Source organism: Adiantum capillus-veneris, chromosome 1, assembly GCF_014529385.1.
Source record: "Adiantum capillus-veneris isolate H3 chromosome 1, ASM1452938v2, whole genome shotgun sequence".
Classification (NCBI taxonomy): Eukaryota; Viridiplantae; Streptophyta; class Polypodiopsida; order Polypodiales; family Pteridaceae; genus Adiantum; species Adiantum capillus-veneris.
In genome coordinates this window covers 188,037,971-188,056,845 of record NC_140931.1, presented here as the reverse complement: position 1 = coordinate 188,056,845, position 18,875 = coordinate 188,037,971, and the positions used below count along the sequence as shown (strand labels likewise).

General features: G+C 44.7%; 1 protein-coding gene across 2 annotated transcripts in view; it reads left to right on the top strand.

Annotated features, from left to right (window-relative positions):
* The window catches only part of HDA9 (histone deacetylase 9), a 66,823-nt gene extending 48,655 nt beyond the window's left edge, over nucleotides 1-18,168 (top strand). The window contains exons 10-14 of one of the 2 annotated variants that reach the window (XM_086524563.1): nucleotides 17,228-17,318; nucleotides 17,395-17,468; nucleotides 17,550-17,648; nucleotides 17,772-17,838; nucleotides 17,917-18,168. In XM_086524563.1, coding sequence (XP_086380689.1) covers nucleotides 17,228-17,318; nucleotides 17,395-17,468; nucleotides 17,550-17,648; nucleotides 17,772-17,838; nucleotides 17,917-18,005 — 420 coding nt within the window. In that variant the 3' untranslated portion in view covers nucleotides 18,006-18,168. Of the gene's footprint in view, nucleotides 1-17,227; nucleotides 17,319-17,394; nucleotides 17,469-17,530; nucleotides 17,649-17,771; nucleotides 17,839-17,916 lie in introns of those variants that run through there. The other variant, XM_086524564.1, reaches the window with a different exon arrangement.
* The last annotated feature ends 707 nt before the right edge of the window (nucleotides 18,169-18,875 follow it).

Sequence of the window (18,875 nt, the reverse complement as noted above, 5' to 3'; positions counted from 1 at the left end):
TAATTCAATTATAACTTTGGAGAAAACTTGTACCACAAGCTGTCCCACTGCCATCGGGCTGAAAATGACCTATTCTAGCCCGATTTTGGCAACATAACCACACTAGGAGGTTTCACAAACAAAATCCCCAAACTAAAGGTGACTTTCCCGATGCAATTGAGCACTTTCCCAAACCTGGCTAGAACCTGCAGCATGCTAAAGCTTGCCTTGGTAAACGCGCATAAAACCCAATAGTCATCTGAGGAGTCGAAATTACCATATGTGTAAGGGGGCGAGAGATGCACACGAGCGGAATCATCAGGTTGCATGAGACATGGGAGAAGGCAAGCTTTCCATGGCAAACGCGCATAAAACCCACAAGACTTTACATAGTCATCTGATGAGCGGAAATAGTAGGGCATTACCATATGTGTATGAGAGCGGAATCATAAGGTTGCATGAGACAAGGGAGAATGTCACAAACTAGGCGGCAGTGACCTTGCAGAAATTCCGGATTTTCCACAAGCTGATGACGTGGCAGGACTGTACTGCAGTCTCCTCAAATTGCGGTGCAAATTACGGCAGCTGTACAGGAATCTCAGCTTTTGCGTTGTGAAAAAGCAATGAAAATCCTACGCAATAATTTGGAAAGCTTTTTGGAGACTTGCTTTATTTTAAGCCTATTTTAAAAGAGCTTTTGATTTTGGCAGCTTTTGGGGCTCTGCTTTTAGCATCCCTTGTAAACTTATAAATAAGTGGGCAGGGCTCCCACTCTGCAGAGCATCTGGACGCAGAGTCTGAGAGTGAGACCCCTCCCACTCCTTGTACTTTGAGTTGCAGATTAATATAAAAAGAAATACCCGAAGGGGCGCTAGTCTTTGGGGCCAATATCTCTAGGCACGGAACTTTGCCGGGCCGTGTCGAATCAATTGTGAACTGTGAACTGTTTTGAAGTGAATCTTTGTTGTGTCGCAATAGAATCTTGACTTGGAGTGTCCAAGTTTGTTACAGTGGTATCAAAGCACGGCCGATTTCTCTTCTACCAGGAAATCCGATCCTTTTCTCGTGACACTTATGGATTCAATAGAGATTAATCGACTTCCTCCGCATCTGGGGATGCGGGAAGAGATCACGAAGAAGATTCTCACGAGGAGTATGGCCTACCTCCACCTACTCAAGCGGAGATTGAAGAGATGAAGCGTCGACAATTGGTTGACTATGCGACAAAGATGATGATCAACATTGGGAAGGATCCCAAATTTGCAAAATTTTTGACGCAAACATCCTTCGACGAAGTGCACTCTCAGTGGCGGAAGGCCACAGAACCACCCCTCAAACCGGCACTCAAGAAACCTCCTACTTCAAGGATGTTTACAGAGCAAGAATTAGAAAAGGTGGTTGATACACGGATTACCCAGCTTTTTGACGCAACCAACAAAGCCAGAAAGCACGACAAAAAGCAGAAGAAAAGAACTGACCTCCCAAATTATTTGGGTCGTCAATCTGCTTTTGCTTGGCAAGAAAGCAGAAAAAGCATGTCAGATTTGAAGGAGTATCCAGTTCCTCTTCTTCTTCTTCTTCTTCTGACAGCTCTTCGAGCTCTTCTAACTTGAGCGAAGAAGACACAAAAGGGAAAAAGCGAAGCAAAAAGCAAAGCTTCGGAAAGGGCAAGAAAAAGGCAAAGAAGCCTAAGTTTCGCCCAGTTTTTGACAGTCCTACAGAGGACTTGTCTTCAGATAGTTCAAACATCGATGATCACAGATTTTATGTAAAGAAGAAGAATTTTTATAAAGCCAACCAGTATGACTTTTTGAAGGATAAAAGCAAGAAAGTTCGAGAATTTAAAGTGGACAATCAATTAAATTCGACACTTTTTTTGGATTCGAGATGCTTCGAGGGCTTTGGCCTTCATACAACAGTTTGATATAACTTTCTCTGGAGGGCATTACTCAGAGCACTCCAAGATTCGGAGGGCTACCTCTTACTTCAAGGGAAATGCTCGAACATGGTGGTCCACTCTGCTATTGAACAAGAAAGCGCCAGTTAATTGGCTGAAATTTAAAAGGCTTTTTATTTCTTCTTGTTTGACTCGGGAGTAGGAATGCGACATACGAACTGCTTGGAACCATCTCCGGATGACCAAGAAAGATACATATTGCGAGAGATTTTGGAGCTCTTTTCTACCCGCTTCTTCATTTAAGAAGATCTCGTTTAAAGAACAGATTGAGCGGTTTACATTGGGACTTCCTACGGAGATCCGAGATCACTGCTTAGAGCAAAAGTCAGATTCTATACAAGAACTGGTCATGCGAAACGGGGCTTTGCCATTCACTCAGGCAGTTTGACTTACCCCACAGATGAGATCATGACGTAGAAAACAGAACAGACTTCTAAAAATGAAAGTAGAAAGAAGAAGAGTCCCCAAGATCAGAAAGATAAGGATGCACGACCCCGGCTCACTCCTTGGAAGAGAGCCAACTACATTTAAGAGGGGAAGTTTTTTGGATGCGGGGAACAAGGACACATCTCCGGGAAATGCCCTAAAAAGGCACAGAAAGAACAAGATGAAGACAAGCCAGAAAGTTCAAAAGCAGCTGAGGAATGTGGACGGAAAGGCAAGATGAAAGCAAGACTGGTTTCTGATTGCATGGGTACTGACCCAAGCACGATTGATGAGAGTACAGAACTTTGCTGAGCTTGGGGCAAAGTGAAAGATTAAGAAGCCTTGATTTTCTTTGATGGAGATGCCAAGGCCAACTTCATTTCACCTGAATTGGCGGCGTGGCTCGAGATTTCACCCACTTGGATGGGACCACAAGCAAAGGCATCTCTAGCGGCACTCGGCAGGGACGTGGCCATTACACCTGTCATTGGCAAACTTTGGTTGCATTGTCAGGGGTATTTGGGGCACGAGGACTTCTACATAATGCCCTTGGAAGGTTGTGATGTTCTCCTTGGAGGCCCTTGGTACCATAAGAACAACGCCGTGGTCGATTATTGGGGAAAGAAAGTGACACTAACTACTGAAAAGGGCCGAACCATGTACTTGATGTGAAACTTAAGGGAGAGTCTGTCCTTATTGTATTGGCTTCGGCCGTTTCAAAATTAATACAATCCAGTCTGTTTGTTTACTCGATCTTTTTGAAAGAATTGAATGATGAACTTAGGACAAATAAGTCAGAACTTGATAAAGAACGCCAAGATTTTCTCCACACTCATGCCGATTGCTACCAAGTGAAAGACCTCTTGGAAAAGGGTCCTATCTAGCCAAGTACTTCACCTTACTGCTCTCTGGTGTTGTTGGTATTGAAGAAAGACGGATCTTGGAGAATGTGCATTGACTAATAGAGCTCTCAACAAAATCACCATCAAGAACAGATTTCCGATTCCTAAGAGCTCAGAAAGATAAGGATGCACGACCCCAGCTCACTCCTCGGGAGAGAGCCAACTACATCAGAGAGGGGAAGTGTTTTGGATGCGGGGAACAAGGACACATCTGCACGAAGCACCATAAAAAGGCACAGAAAGAACAAGATGAAGATAGGCCCGAAAGTTCAAAAGCAGCTGAGGAATGTGGACGGAAAGGCAAGATGAAAGCAGGACTGGTTTCCGATTGCGTGGGTACTGACCCAAGCACGATTGATGAGAGTACAAACTTTGCCGAGCTTGGGGCAAAGTGAAAGATCAAGAAGCCAGGATTTTCTTTGATGGAGGAGCCAAGGCCAACTTCATTTCACCTGAATTGGCGGCACGGCTCGAGATTACACCCGATCGGATGGGACCACAAGCAGAGGCAGTTCTAGCGGCACGCGACAGAGACGTGGCCATTACACCTGTCATTGGCAAACTTCGGTTGCATTGTCAAGGTATTTGGGGCACGAGGACTTCTACATAAGGCCCTTGGAAGGTTGTGATTGTCTCCTTGGAGTCCCTTGGTACCATAAGAACAACGCCGTGGTCGACTATCGGGCGAGAAAAGTGACTTTGACTACAGAAAAGGGCCGAACCATTGTACTTGATGTAAAACTCAAGGGCGAGTTTGTCCCTATTGTATCGGCTTCGGCCGTTTCGAAATTAATGAAATCCAGTCTGTTTGTTTACTCGATCTTTTTGAAAGAGCCGAATGATGATTATAGGACAAATATGTCCGATCTAGAAAAAGAACGCCACGATTTTCTCCACACTCATGCCGATTGCTTTTCTGAGGGTCTGCCAGGCGAGTTGCCACCAGCTCATCCTGAGGATCATACCATTGATCTGATACCGAGAAGCACACTACCAAACCGGCCACCTTACCATGTGAGCCGAGCCCAGAATGAAGAGATTATGAACCAAGTGAAAGACCTCTTGGAAAAGGGTCTTATCCAGCCGAGTACTTCACCTTATTGCTCTCCGGTGTTGTTGGTTTTGAAGAAAGACGGATCTTGGAGAATGTGCATTGATTATAGAGCTCTCAACAAAATCACCATCAAGAACAGATTTCCGATTCCTAGAATCAATGATATTCTAGACTGACTACAGTGATCCTCTTGTTTCAGCAAGATCTCTTTGAAGAGCAGATATCATGAGATCCGAATCGCGTCAGGGGATGCCTACAAGACAGCTTTTCAGCCGACCTTCGGTTTATTCGAGTTTTTGGTTATACCTTTTGGGCTTACCAATGCTCCAGCCACATTTAACTGAATGATGAGCGACATTTAACCGAATGATAGACAATACTTTCAGAGAGTACATATCTTTTGTTTGGCACTTTCTTTGATGACATTATTGTCTTCTCCAAGGATGAGGCAGAACATAGAGAACATCTGCTACAAGTCTTTCAGGCATTGCGGGATCACAAGTTGGTGATCAATGCAAAGAAAAGTGAATTTTTCCTACCCGAGATACACTTTTGGAACACATTGTCTCAGCAGCAGAAGTGCAGATGGACCCGGCCAAGATAGAGACTATCCGTGATTGGCCCGATTTGAAGAATGTCCATGACGTTAGAAGCTTCTTGGGCTTATGTTCTTACTACCGGCGGTTCATCAGAAAGTTTGCACAGGTTGCTTCCCCTATGCATATTTTGACCAGAAAGGAGTCCCTTTCTCGTGGGGACCCACAGAGGTGATTGCCTTTCAGACATTGAAAGAGAAATTGACTACAGGACCAGTTTTGACTTTGCCGGATTTGTAGAAGTCATTTGAAGTATATTGTGATGCTTGTGGTTGTAGTCTGGGTGCGGTCTTAATGCAAGAAGGCCATGTCATGCCTACGAGAGCCGATTGTTCTCAAGGCCGGAATTGACAACATAGATATATGAGAGAGAGCTTTTGGCGGTTATCCATGCTCTTACTCAATGGTGACATTATCTACTTGGAGCCGATTTACGGTCTCATAGATCACCAGAGTTTACGCTACTTCTTGTCACAGAAGCAGCTATCGGAAAAGCAGATGCGGTGGGCGAACATCTTGTCACAGTTTCACTTTCAGATTGTCCATGTGCAAGGACAAAAGAACTTGGTGGCGGATGCTTTGTCCCGGAAGCCGTTGGTTCTGGCTATTTCCGCGATACATTATAGGAGCTTCGAGGATATGGTTGATGAGTATGCCATGGATACAGATTTTGCTGATATTTTCACTCGGATACGGAATGGGAGGTAGTAGAGGGATATTCCATTCGGGATGGCTACTTGATGAAGAAAACGATGTTGTGCGTTACACAACTGTTGAGGGAAAAGGTTTTAACCGAATGCCACTGTCCACCATTTACGGGTCACCGCGGCATTGCTACCATCGTGAAAGGTGTGGAGAGATACTTCTTTTGGCCGAGACTCAAGAAGGATGTGGACGATTTTGTATGCAATTGCTTGGTGTGCCAGAAGGTCAAATTTGACAGGCATAAAGCACATTGATTGTTACAGCCTTTACCCATACCCACCCGCCCCTGGGAAAGTATTGCAATGGATTTCATTTTTAATCTCCCGAGAACACAGAGTGGGCATGATGGTATCTGGACTCTTATTGACAGATTTAGCAAGCAAGCTCATTTCATTCCAGTGAAGAAAACAGTCAAGCCGGATCACTTAGCGAGACTGTTTGTAGCCCGGATCTTCAGATTACATGGCATGCGTGAGACAATTGTCTCCCACACAGATATCTCCTTTCGACTGAAGCTGCCCGATACTTGGAGGATTCACAATGCTTTTCATGTGAGTCTCCTGAAGCCTTTTAAAGACGATGTGCCCGTTGATGGGGAGCCTGAAGAGCAACCCGAAAAGTGTTCTGGCACTTTTGTGAGTCTGTTCGCAGACTGTGCATGTCCAGGCACTTAGAGTAGATACATATCCTTTGGTTGCACACAGCATGACCATCAGATTTCAATCAGATTCCATCAGGAGCATTTTTACAGTGCATAGACCTATTTTTCCTATTTTAGCCAATTTTCACTTATTATTTTCAAGTGACTTTTGTTGGGAACTGGGTAGGGCAATTTAGCCATGCAAGTATATAAGAAACCCTAGCGCTAGCACTTTCTGCAGAAGAGGCAGTAGGGACCTCACATCCAATCACATCCAACAATGCATCTTCTTAGCAAGACCCCCCCGCAGTTTACCTAGCGTTTTCTGCATGGAGGCCCCAGATCCAGCCTAGCGTTTTTCATGAAGGACAACCCTAGAGTTTTCAGACAGCAGATCAAGCTTGGCGTTAGCAGATTGCATCAACAGAAGCCTAGCATTTTTGTAGCAGGACCCAGATCAGCCCCTAGCGTTTTTGAATCAGGAAGCACCCTAGCATTTTTGCAGATTCATCGCGACAGAACCACAAGTTGCATCATTGGTTTTAGTTTTCAGCATCAAGACACCGCAATAGAAGTCCCGAACCTCGTAGATCTCACCTTCCTGCAGCAGATCCTCGTCGCATGGTCAGATCAACGAGCGTTTGCAGTTTCAGCCTGGAAAATGCAGATTTCAGCATTTGCGTTTTCGGCGCGTTATCATTGCATCGCCGTCATCGCCGTCGTCACCGACATAGAGTCAGAATTCAGCAGATAAAGATTTGGAGTTTTCAGCCCGTCTCATTGTCGTCCTCATAGTCGTCGACATCGTCGGCAAGTCCAAAGTATTGTAGAGATTTGTGCAATCAATAGTAGACCGCTCTCGCCATAGAGAATGGGGCCTTCGGAGGGGGGTTTGACAACATTCTGGTGTAGTATTCTCTTCTCTCTCTATCTCTCAGTCTTAGCACCTTCATTGTGTTTACCACTTGTTTGTGATCATTTGCACTCTCTCACTAAAGGAACGGAAGGCTCTCTCATTAAAGAAACAGAAGGCTCTTCCTTTCGTAAGTAAATGGAAGCCTTGAGCACAATTTCGAGCACTCATCTTGAGCAAAGTTCAACATTCACTTCCGTTGCACCTTACACACACACGCGCACACACACACACACACCCGCGAAATGCGGCAGTGACATGGCAGGAATTCCGGATTTTTCGCAAGCTGATGATGTGGCAGGATTGTACGGCAATCTCCACAAATCGTGGCGCAAATAACGACAGCTGTACGGGAATCTCAACTTTTGTGCTGTGAAAAAGCAGTGAAAATCCTACGCAATAATTTGGAAAGCTTTTTGGAGACTTGCTTTATTTTAAGCCTATTTTAAAAGAGCTTTTGATTTTAGCAGCTTTTGGGGCTCTGCTTTTAGCATCCCTTGTAAACTTATAAATAAGTGGGCAGGGCTCCTGTAACAGACTTGGACACTCCAAGTCAAGAATCAATCACAACAGCACCAAATAACCACTTCAAACAATTCACAGATCACAATAGATTTGCACTGGCCCGACGGAGTTCCGTGCCTAGAGATATTGGCCCCAAAGACTGGCGCCCCTTTCGGTATTTCTTTTTGTATTAATCAATCATCAAAGTACAAGAGAGCGGTTAGGGTTTCACTCTCAGAGCTTCTGGACAGTGAAGCCCTCACCTCGTATTTAAAGGTACAAGGGATGCCCAAAAGCAGAGCCCCAAAAGCTTTTAAAAATAAAAAGCATCAGTTCTCTCTCTCTCTCTCTCTCTCTTAGAGAGTCTCTTTTTTTTTATTAAAAAAACAAGTTCTCTCTCTTTCTCATGGCATGGAGAAAAAGCAAGATTCGTGTCGCTCATCATTATATATATATAATTTTATTTTTTTTAGCCTTCGCGATTTCCGGAAATTAGGGTTTTTGAAAGAAATTAGGGTTTGTAGGAATTTTAGGGTTTTTGATGTCCGCCACGTCATCACTTTGTGATAGCTCCCACTCTGCAAAGCATCTGGACGCAGAGTCTGAGAGTGAGACCCCTCCCACTCCTTGTTCTTTGAGTTGTAGATTAATACAAAAAGAAATACCGAAAGGGGTGCGAGTCTTTGGGGCCAATATCTCTAGGCACGGAACTCCGCCGGGCCGTGTCGAATCAATTTTGAACTGTGAATTGTTTTGAAGTGAATCTCTACTATGTCGCGGTAGAATTTTGACTTGGAGCGTCCAAGTTTGTTACAGAGAAGGCAAGCTTTCCATTAAAGCTGCAAGACCTGAAAATCCACTCACAAATGAAAAACTCAGCCCCTTCCCTCTCTTGGGCACCCCCAAACTGGCCCTCAGATTCTTGAGTGGTGAGTTGGCTCTGGCAGGTGACTCTCCTTCAGCCATGTGTCCACCGCCCCTTATGGTTCAGTTTCCTAACCCCTCCCAACTTATAAAGTTGTCAGTGACTTGCCAAGTGGCCCTAATTCCAATTTAGGTGCACACAAGCTTCCATATTTATCAGAATTGAGTGGTAACTGGCCCGACCAGTCACACGGACTGGCCGACCTAGATTCCCGATGTGAGAAACTTGTTTGGCTGTAGCCGTTTCACAACGGGCCATGCAATATCCACTTGCATTTTTTCAAGGGTTCGGGGCGAAACAAGCAAAAATAAAATAAATAAAAATATGTTATACATATTTAGAGTTTGCAACAAGAGAAATACACCTCCTCGTGACATTAGGTGAATCGATTGATTGGTTTTGGATGAGTAAGAAACGGGCTAATACTAGCATTAACTACCCTATGAGTGGGTCTCTCAGAGGCAACAACATAAGTTGATGTTGCAGCTCGAAACAGAGGGCCTAAGCTAGTATCACTAGGAGGTATGCTCGAAACAAGGGTTTGCCTGCTGATAGTAAACTGTGTAATATCCTGCCGAATGAGCTGGCAAATCTCAGCTCATCGGTTTAAGGTGAGAGAAGGCACATCAAGAGAATACTGGAATGGTGGTAGTCTATCCATATTAATCCTGAACTATAGTCGCCTCTAGGGAAAGGGCGTTGCAAGTCTGGTGCCACCAAAAGTGCAAGGATATAGAGACGGGCGGTCAGGTCACTTTTCCGTGGCAGATGATTTGCAAGACATCACCTATGCTATAGCTAGTGATGGAAAATTGGTATCGTGTAACAAATTGCTGACGTGTCAAAGCCTTGAAGAAGGGGGCCAACTTGCAGATGTCGGCCGAGGGGCCTAAACCCTAAGAAGAACAAGTAACAGAAGAAGAAGTCCTACCAACTTATGGGGATCTCGTTCGATGGGGCCCCAAGTGACAAAGGATTAAAATAAAGCAGGACCCACACACGCAAAACTGATGACGTGGCAGATTTCCAAAAATTCCACTGGCATGATGACGTGGCAAGCTGTACGGATATCCGCGTTTTGCGCTGGCTAATGATGTGGCAGTTGAAACCGGCCCGTAGGGCGGTAGGCGTTGGCTTTCACCCGAAATTCTGTACTTTAAACACACACACAGAGCACTTTGCAAAAGGGACCTGTAACGGGAATTAACACTTAATCACACACACGGCTCGGAAGCTAGAATGCTCCGAGTAGACACCGACAACGTGTAGGCCCCAAAATTGGCGCCCCTTTCGGTATTTCTTTATTCTTTAGGAGGGTAAATTACAAGGTAAGGTCCTGGGAATCCTTCACGTGTATCCACCTACATACCATTTGCTTTGGCCAAATTTCGGCAGCATAACAGCCCCAAAACTTGCGCGAAACCAATTTCCCCTGCTAGAACTCACTTGCACTGGCGTATACCCTCTGATTCCTGTCCAAAAACAGTAAATTCAGCACGCTGTATTTACTGGTTTTTGCCCTGTGTTCAGCCCCGAACAATCCCCTAACTGTTCTCTGCCAGTGGGGCACGATTCCCAATGGTCCTGATGTCCGTATGGCTGAAAAACAGTGAAATTACAGCGCATACACAACGCTGATTTTGCACCTGTACGGTGAGGTTATGACCCTCACCAGTGCCTGCTTTGGAGCAGCAATTAGCTACCCCTGTTCCTACTCAAGGAGGCTCTTGCCTCAACACAAAAGCATGAACCCACACAACTGTACATCAGTCAAATGAGTAGCCCTCTTGTGGGGCATCACATAACTGCACGTAGGGGAGAGAGAGAGCAGTGTGTAGTGTGCAGGGCATCACTCCTAGCACCACACTGTACATGAGAGGGAAAGGAAGCACTCCATAGCTCTTAACCTGTGACAAAAAAACTGAAATGAGGCCTCTCCCAGCTTAAAAATCAGCGCCCATTTTTCTGCAAGAGGAAACTGCATGAAATTTCGACACTTGGCACATTTTCAAGCATTTTCCCGTTTCGGGTTCGCCGCTTAAAAATATCCCAACCGACGCGTCAGTTGACTTCGCGGCAGAGTTATAAAATGTTCCCATAGTCATACCGGAGGTAATGACGCGAACACATTTCACGGCCCAAAATAGCAGTTCCCTAAATTTTAGGAGATGCTTCCGTTGGGCTCCCACTGGTCTTCTGACCATCTATCCTCATTGGGACCGCATCCAAAAGTGCAATGTGGCCCACCTGTCGGATACTTTTTGTTGGTAGTCCCACCTTGACTTTACGCCTTAATTGAGTTCACTTCCTAGTATCCACCAACTTGCTGAGTGCGACGGGGGGGACCTATATGATCTTGCTCTGAGCCTAGACATCCTCTTACCATACGAATTCCAGTGCCGACCACTTCCCGTCTGCGGGTGAACCTACCGTTCACATTGGCCATACAATGTCCGACCGTTTGCTACTTCAAAAAGAGGGTCTCAAAACAAATAAAATAAACCCCATTGGAAAGAAACCAACAACCAAGGTTAGCAGTTGCCACATCTCTGTGACATGGTTAATAACTGCCACGTCCTCGTGACAGCAGTTGTTTGGATTTCCGTGATTTACGTTGGCAGCTTTTTGGCTTTGCTTTTGGACCAGATGCTTTTGAGTTTGAAGGCTTTTTACTGTAAACTGCTTTTGGGGTCTAGGGCCTTTAAATATGAGGTTAGGGCTCATTCTCTGGCATGCTTCCTGAAGAAGGTGCAGAGTCTGGAGTACCAGCTTGTACAGTGTTGATTCAATATAAAGAAATACCGAAAGGGACGCCAAGGTTTGGGGCCAATACTCTCTGGGGTGGAATTTCGCCACTCCGTGTCGCGTGTCGTCTCTCTCTCTCTCTCTCTCTCTCTCTCTCTCTCTCTCTCTCTCTCTCTCTCTCTCTCTCTCTCTCTCAGTTTAGTTGTTATTGAAGTGCTAAAAGTCTGTTCAATGTGTTCTTTTCTATTGACACCTGGTGCCCGTCTTGTGACAGTGGTATCAGAGCATCAGGCGTGTGCTTTTCTGAAAGCATACCGGTCCCACAAAAGAGCAGACAGAGTCATTGGAATTTTATTTGAGGTATCTTCGGCCTCCAACCCGGACCTATTAGGTACTCCCACCCTTACTTCATCGCGCATCGGGCGCGCTCCCGTCTTCGCCGCTCATGTCTTACAGGGGCATAAGCCATAAAGATCACTTACAAGAGAAGGATCCAAGATTTGTTTCGAGGCAGCTTTTCTCAGAGGCAGTGCTATGCAGATGTTGATAGCTACCAAGCAGCATACTCCAAGTACTTTGCAAGCTTTTAAGAAAATTTTTGCCCGAAGTTATATGGTTTCTGACATCTTCCTTTGGAGTGCAACTTCTGGTAGAGTGGGGTATCCTGAAATGCTTGCCATGGAAAACCTAGCAGATTATAACTTAAAATTTCTCAACATCTCTCAATAGATATCTCTTCACGAGCAGATGACCTTGGAGATCCAGTGCGATTGCTATCTTGGGACTACCATCGCCGCCAAAGAACACTGTTTGTTCAAGAGCTGATGGACCATGTTGTGCCCGTCTACGACACTATGGAATGAACTTAACCCTAATTTTTTTGGTGCAGGTTTCAGGATGGAAAGTCAGTCGACTTTTCGAGCTCGACTGATGTCGAGATTGCTTTTTAAGTTTGAAATCTGTTTGAGAACTTGTTTGGTGATCTTGTTTGGAATTTGTTTGAAATGGATGGTATCTGTTTTGAACCTGTCTTGGCGCCAATTTGAATTGTTTGACTCTGGTTTTAATACTGAGTTCAATGATTGGTGATTTTACTCCCGGGTGGAGTAGTGAGAAATTACGTTTGAGAATGCTTATTCATACTTATGGCCCGGACCCTTGTGGTTATTTGCGGGGGGAGTATTGAATGATTGAAAAGTGCTGTTCTTTTTTTTACTCATGGCCCGGACCCTTGTGGTTATTTACGGGAGGAGTATTGTTGTTGTGACTTCCGGCCCGGACATGGATGGTTATGCGGAAGGAGTATTAAGAAGTCTGAGCAGTGGTTACTCTCAGCACCTCCAAACGACGTAGGTTGCGGTTTGGGGGGCGTTTGGTTGTAAAAGGCCTCTATATCTCATGGCCCGGACCTCTTTTAGGTTATTTGCGGGAGGAGTCGTTGAACAGCTCGTGGCTCGGACCTGGATGGTTATTTGCGGGGGGAGTGTTCATCGGCGGCTTTATGTTTCATGTCTTATAACATGCATATGTGAGCATTTGTGTTGCATTGTAATGTGTCACGATTGTGACTGTTAACAGCAATACATCTACTCCTAGTTGCAGATACGCGAAGTGCCATGCCAAGGAGGACCCCTGCGCTTGGATGGTCACACCCCTTCACCCAAAGGACGTGTCTCTTCGCCAAAAGCCACACTCCTTCGACAACTGGTCACACCCCTTCGCTCTACGAGTGTGACTCTTCGCCCAATGGTTGCAGCTCTTCGTCGAAAGGATGTGTCTTTACGTCTAAAGTCGTGTCTCTTCACCAAGAGACGTGTCTTTTCATTTATGTCTCTTCGTCTCCTATATAAGGAGCCCTTGTATCACACATTCAACCAATCAATCAAACACAGAGTTTGCTAAGTCTTGTCTCGAGTACAGTTCAAGTTTCTTAAGTCTTAATCATGAGTTTAAGTACTCAGTAAAGGATTAGTACCTAGAATCCTCACAGTGGTATCAGAGCAAAATTTTTCCCGAGACCCTACGGTTGTGAGCCTCTCACCCTTGACGCTACACTCTACCCCTTTTTCCCGGAGTTGCATGGAAGTAGAAGAAAGGTGGTACACACACACACCTCTGAGCATGAGGTAACATGAAATTTTCTGTTTCAATTACATAAATAAGAGACGAAGACGCAGATGTGTGTGCGCGGCGTGCCGCGTACCTAGTGATTTTCGGGGGAAATTTCGTGCTGGAGTCCGATTCGTGAACCTCTTCATATACACACCCCTTGGTGAAGGGACACACCCTCTCACCTCTTGGCACCTCCACCCGCTGGTGGCTGCCCAAAGTTTCGCACCCCTTCCAGAGGATTGCACCCCTCCCTTCCCCATGCGTTGGGCTGAATTGATAAAACGCTGGCTGAATTCTGCTCTGCAAGGCTGAAAATCTGAAGCGTTGGCAGATTTACACCTTTTCGCTGGCCTTTGTTTTTTACGCTGGGTAATTTACTATGGCAGCAAGTCAATTTTCAGATTATTAAATCCCTTAAGTCAAGTGAAGTTGGCCGAGAATATCAAGAGTTCTGATTTGGACGAGAGGAGAAGCTAACTCCTTGATCAAAAGAGCCGAAAGGAGAACTAACTCCTTGATCAAAAGAGCAGAAAGGAGAAGCTAACTCCTTAATAAAAAGAGCAAATTGATTGTCCCTCGGAATGTCCCTCGGAAACTTTTGAGCTAACTTTAGTTGTTTTGCAAATATGCTGTAATCGCGGACGATTACTCTCTTTCAAGAAGGGGAGATGTAACAAACTGCTGACGTGTCAAAGCCCTGAAGAAGGGGCCCAACTTGCAGATGTCAGCCGAGGGGCCTAAACCCTAAGAAGAAGAAGTCCTACCAACTTATGGGGACCCCGTTCGATGGGGCCCCAAGTGACAAAGGATTAAAACAAGGTCGTCTATAGTAGACGAGGGCACTGCCTCTAGTTCAGAATTGGAGTTGTTAGGTAGAAGTACTATTGAATTATATGTACGAAAAATTATACAAATGTAGTTCACTACCTTGGCTTCGAATTCTAGCTTAGTGCTTTTTGTGTCAAGCTTCATGAACCGTCAACAAAGTGTCCTGTCACCGTCAGCATTGACAAATCCTCTGCTTGGTACAACAGGTCATACTCCTGACAAAAGCCAGGATCTGATGAATACACTTATTGGTTGCCTGCAACGGGACCTAGGCGAGTATAGAATGATCAAAGAGAAAGATATGCTCAACCTGACGGACAAGGAGGGCCTGTTGAAGCACCAGCAAGGGTTGTGCAAAAAGGGTGTTGAAGAGTTCGAATTGCAAAAAGAGAATCTTGAAGTAAATACCGACTTTTTGGAGACATGGCTCTTGAATGTGGAAATAGATGTAGATGATAGTTTCGAACCTTGTGATGTTCTCTCATACCAACTTCTTGAATGTACATCTTTAGACCTGGCTATAGAAGATGAATTATAGTGTCTAGATCAAGCTGCCCAAAAGGGTACTGTACCAGTGGATTCTTACTTGAGACTTGTAAGAACGCTTTCCAGGGAACAATTCTTTCAAAGGGCACTTGCCGTTAAGATAAGAGCTGCTCAAGGGCAATGTTGAAACTGGCAGTTCTGTTTGACGGAATAGTATATAAAAGCTTTTATGGTACAGTTTTCTTTTGATAGAATTTGCAGACAAATTCTCCCATTCTTTGATTCGATTATCGAAAATCACTCATGACAGCTGCCGAGTTTATATAACTATCTCTATCCTTTCTTGCTTTTTATGCATTCATTCTCTCTCTCTCTCTCTCTCTCTCTCTCTCTCTCTCTCTCTCTCTCTCTCTCTCTCTCTGATGCTTAGCGTGGCATGAATGATGCAAGTTGTGAAGTTTTCTGTTTCCTCTACAATTTACTATTGAAGTTTCCCATAGAAGATGTAGTTATTATTTGAAGCTTTATTTCTTGTTCTCAAATGGTGAATAGTTGATTTGTGAAATTTGCACCTTACCAGGGCACGGTTGTAGGTATGGTTGTTCTGGGGGTTAGAAACCCCACGCTTGATCCCTTCTAGAGCTCTAATCTCAGCGTCTTTGAGGAGGGTGAATAGGGCAGCTTGCCGGTGGTTTTGGATTAGCCAACAGTGTAGATTGGATACTAAATTGCCTGTTACCACATTAGGTTCAGGTTTTTCCGATTTTGGGAAAGAGAGAAGAAGACGGGTTAATTGTATGTTGCTATGGCTTAGGAACACAGCAGCAACACCCTCAAAGGTGACTCCTTTAAGGGTTGGCGGTAATTTGAAAGGGGCAGAAGACATCGTTATTGTAGAGGTTGCCAACTAAGGGTCACCTTTGGCTGACGCCGACGCGCCCCTACTACAAGACGAAAAAAAAATAGCAACTCTGTGCATGCCGTCCACCTCAAAAAACAAACCTCTCGTGCCAAATTTTGATTGGCCAAAACCGCTATGGTCATGGGGACAAATTTCCTCCCCTTAGACCCTGCCTTAACGGCAATGCCATTAAAGCAGGACCCACACACACGCAAAAACTGATGACATGGCAGATTTCCAAAAATTGCGCTGGCATGATGATGTGGCAAGTTGTACGGATTTCCGCGTTTTGCGTTGGCTGATGACGTGGAAATTGTACGGATTTCCGTGATTTACGTTGGCAGCTTTTTGGGCTTTGCTTTTAGACCAGATGCTTTTGAGTTTGAAGGCTTTTTACTGTAAACTGCTTTTGGGGCCTAGGGCCTTTAAATATGAGGTTAGGGCTCATTTTCTGGCATGCTTCCTGAAGAAGGTGCAGAGCCTGGGGTGCCGGCTTATACGGTGTTGATTCAATATAAAGAAATACTAAAAGGGGCGCCAAGGTTTGGGGCTAATACTCTCTGGGGTGGAATTTCCCCACTGCGTGTCGCGTGTCGTCTCTCTCTCTCTCAGTTCAGTTGTTATTGAAGTGCTAAAAGTCTGTTCAATCTGTTCTTTTCTATTGGCACGTGGTGCCCGTCTTGTGACATATCGCACCATTTGATCATGCACCAGAAGCAACACAAAAAATTTCAAAAGCCTGCAGGCCCCTCTATAGATTGGCCTCTTGGTTGTCCACTGATATTGTTAGTGTCATTAGCAAACTCTACATCCAGAAGCTCCTCACATATAGGTCGCAAATATCCTAGTTCAAGGGTTTGCCTCTAGGTCAGTTAGCATGCCCACGTGGGACATTGAGCCGTTGTGCAGGTGACACAACTTGCACAGAAGGTGATGGGAATGGGAGACTATGCTTTGTGAAGATCTCCTAATTAGGGTCGAGGAAGGTGTTACCTCCTATCTTGACATGCGTCAAGGTCAAGGAAGGGCATGATCGTGCTCTCCCTGATTCACCACCCTTTCCTACAAGCCAAAGTGTATAGTTGGGGATTATCACTGTCCACCATCTTCTGTCGTATACAACCTCACGTCTGATCATCCTCGTTTCTCTGGAGTCTCCACCCAATCACTTTCACCCACATAGCCTGCGCTTTTTATGCTTTTTCGTCCTTGATTTTAAGCAGCATATTCATGATAGTTTAAGTGGGTAGCACAAGCAGTTTTCTCCTTGACTAAGCTACCAAGGTTCCCAGAGGCATTTGACTTTATTTGATTTCATCACATGCCTGCAAGCTGAGCCCAAAAGGTTACAATCAACTGAGGAGTAACATGAGGAAAATGGGCAATGGCCCGGAAAACAAGCCCCACAGGGTCCGGAATACAAGTTCGTAAGCTGTGTTGGCTGCAGAAGCAGAGGTTGCTGAGCCCGACGGGGGTTGAGATTTGTCATTTTTACATGCTATGCAATGCAATTTGCTTGTCAGGGAAAAAGGGTTGCTAATCATGCTTGAACAGGTTACAGGAGGAGGTGGCTATACCAAGGAAAATGTTGCTCGGTGCTGGACTGTGGAAACAGGTGCTTTGCTTGATAGTGAGCTCCCAAATGGTAAGGGATGTAGTTGCTGCAGTTAGAGGGCTGTTTTGTTTGGTCTGAGCCAATGTTTTTGCGTTTCATTTTGCAGAAATACCTGACAATGACTACATTAACTACTTCAAACCTGATTGCAAATTAAAGACGCATCCAGGAAGTAATATGGTAGGGTTGCTTCTGTCGAGCTGTTTTGGGAATTACAAGGCTATCAGTAATATCTGCTACAGTTGTGATGGAAAACTGCAGGAGAATTTAAATAGCAAGACTTACCTGAGCACCATCAAAATGCAAGTCTTTGAGAACCTGCGCAACCTTCAACATGCACCTGGGGTGCAAATGCATGAAGTATGTAATTCTTTGGCCAGAAGATGAGGGGTTCTTTGCTTTGGGTCATAAAGCTGCATGATAAGTTGGGCATGCTATTTGCTTTGCCAATGCCTAAGGAGGTCTGATCACTTTCAATTGCAGGTTCCACCCGACTGGTATTTACCAGACATCAACGAGGATGAGCTAAATCCAGATGAACGCATTGACCGTAAGAAAATATCTTGTGCCTTGGTTTCTTTGTTGAACTGATTGATTTTAAGTTTGATTCATGTTTTTGGTCTTTCAGAACATACACAAGATAAGCTCATCCAGCGAGATGATGAGTTTTATGCAGGAGACAATGATAATGATCATGACATGGATGAAGCCAGCTAGCAACACTCGTGCAAACGACACTGATCATTTTTTGCCACTAAAAGCCCCAAATTTCTCTTACATTGAAAAGTGCCTTGGTGTCACTTTGTATAGAAAATGGCCAACTTTGTACATCAAAATTTTGTGTAAGAATTTTCCTGCAAAAGGTCGATTTTTACCAGCATTGTTTTGTTGTCATGTCTCCTTAGCTTCTGAAATCTGCTGGGTCCAAGATAATTTGGAGAAGCACTGATGTGAAAGTTCTCTTTTGCAAGTTATCTTCTTCAAGGGTCCGACGAGGACTCTCTCAGAACATTCCTTGATTCGCTTTTATGATCATTTGATGAGTCGCACAGACATATTTCCTGGTTGCTTGTCCCAAATGTCTTTAAACAACAATGATTGAAGCTTTCTTTATTTGCATCTTACTGAATATGCCACCCTATGACCAAGGAGAATAAACTTAGATGATACCCTTACAGATTTTGTATGTGAGCGAAATTAATATTCATGGTTGTTAATGTGGGTGGAAGAGGAGCATCTTTCTAGCGTGCAACATTCCTAAGTTTTACGAGGTGGGGAAAGGGTCATCTGAGACTCAAATTCCAAAGAACTTGGATACTTTTGTCGTTGGCTTTGCCTGCTCATGGCATCCCCTCTTGCTATGCATGATATGGATATGACATCCTATCCCACTACCCCTCTGTCTCTGCGAGGACCCAAGTACTTTTGGGACTCAAGTGGACATGTGCTCAAGTACTAGGAACCACCACTTTGTATAGTCTCTCTCTCTCTCTCTCTCTCTCTCTCTCTCTCTCTCTCTCTCTATCTATAGACACACACACTTTTTTTTTGTAAATCTTGTTGATGCAAATTACAAGTGGTAAATCT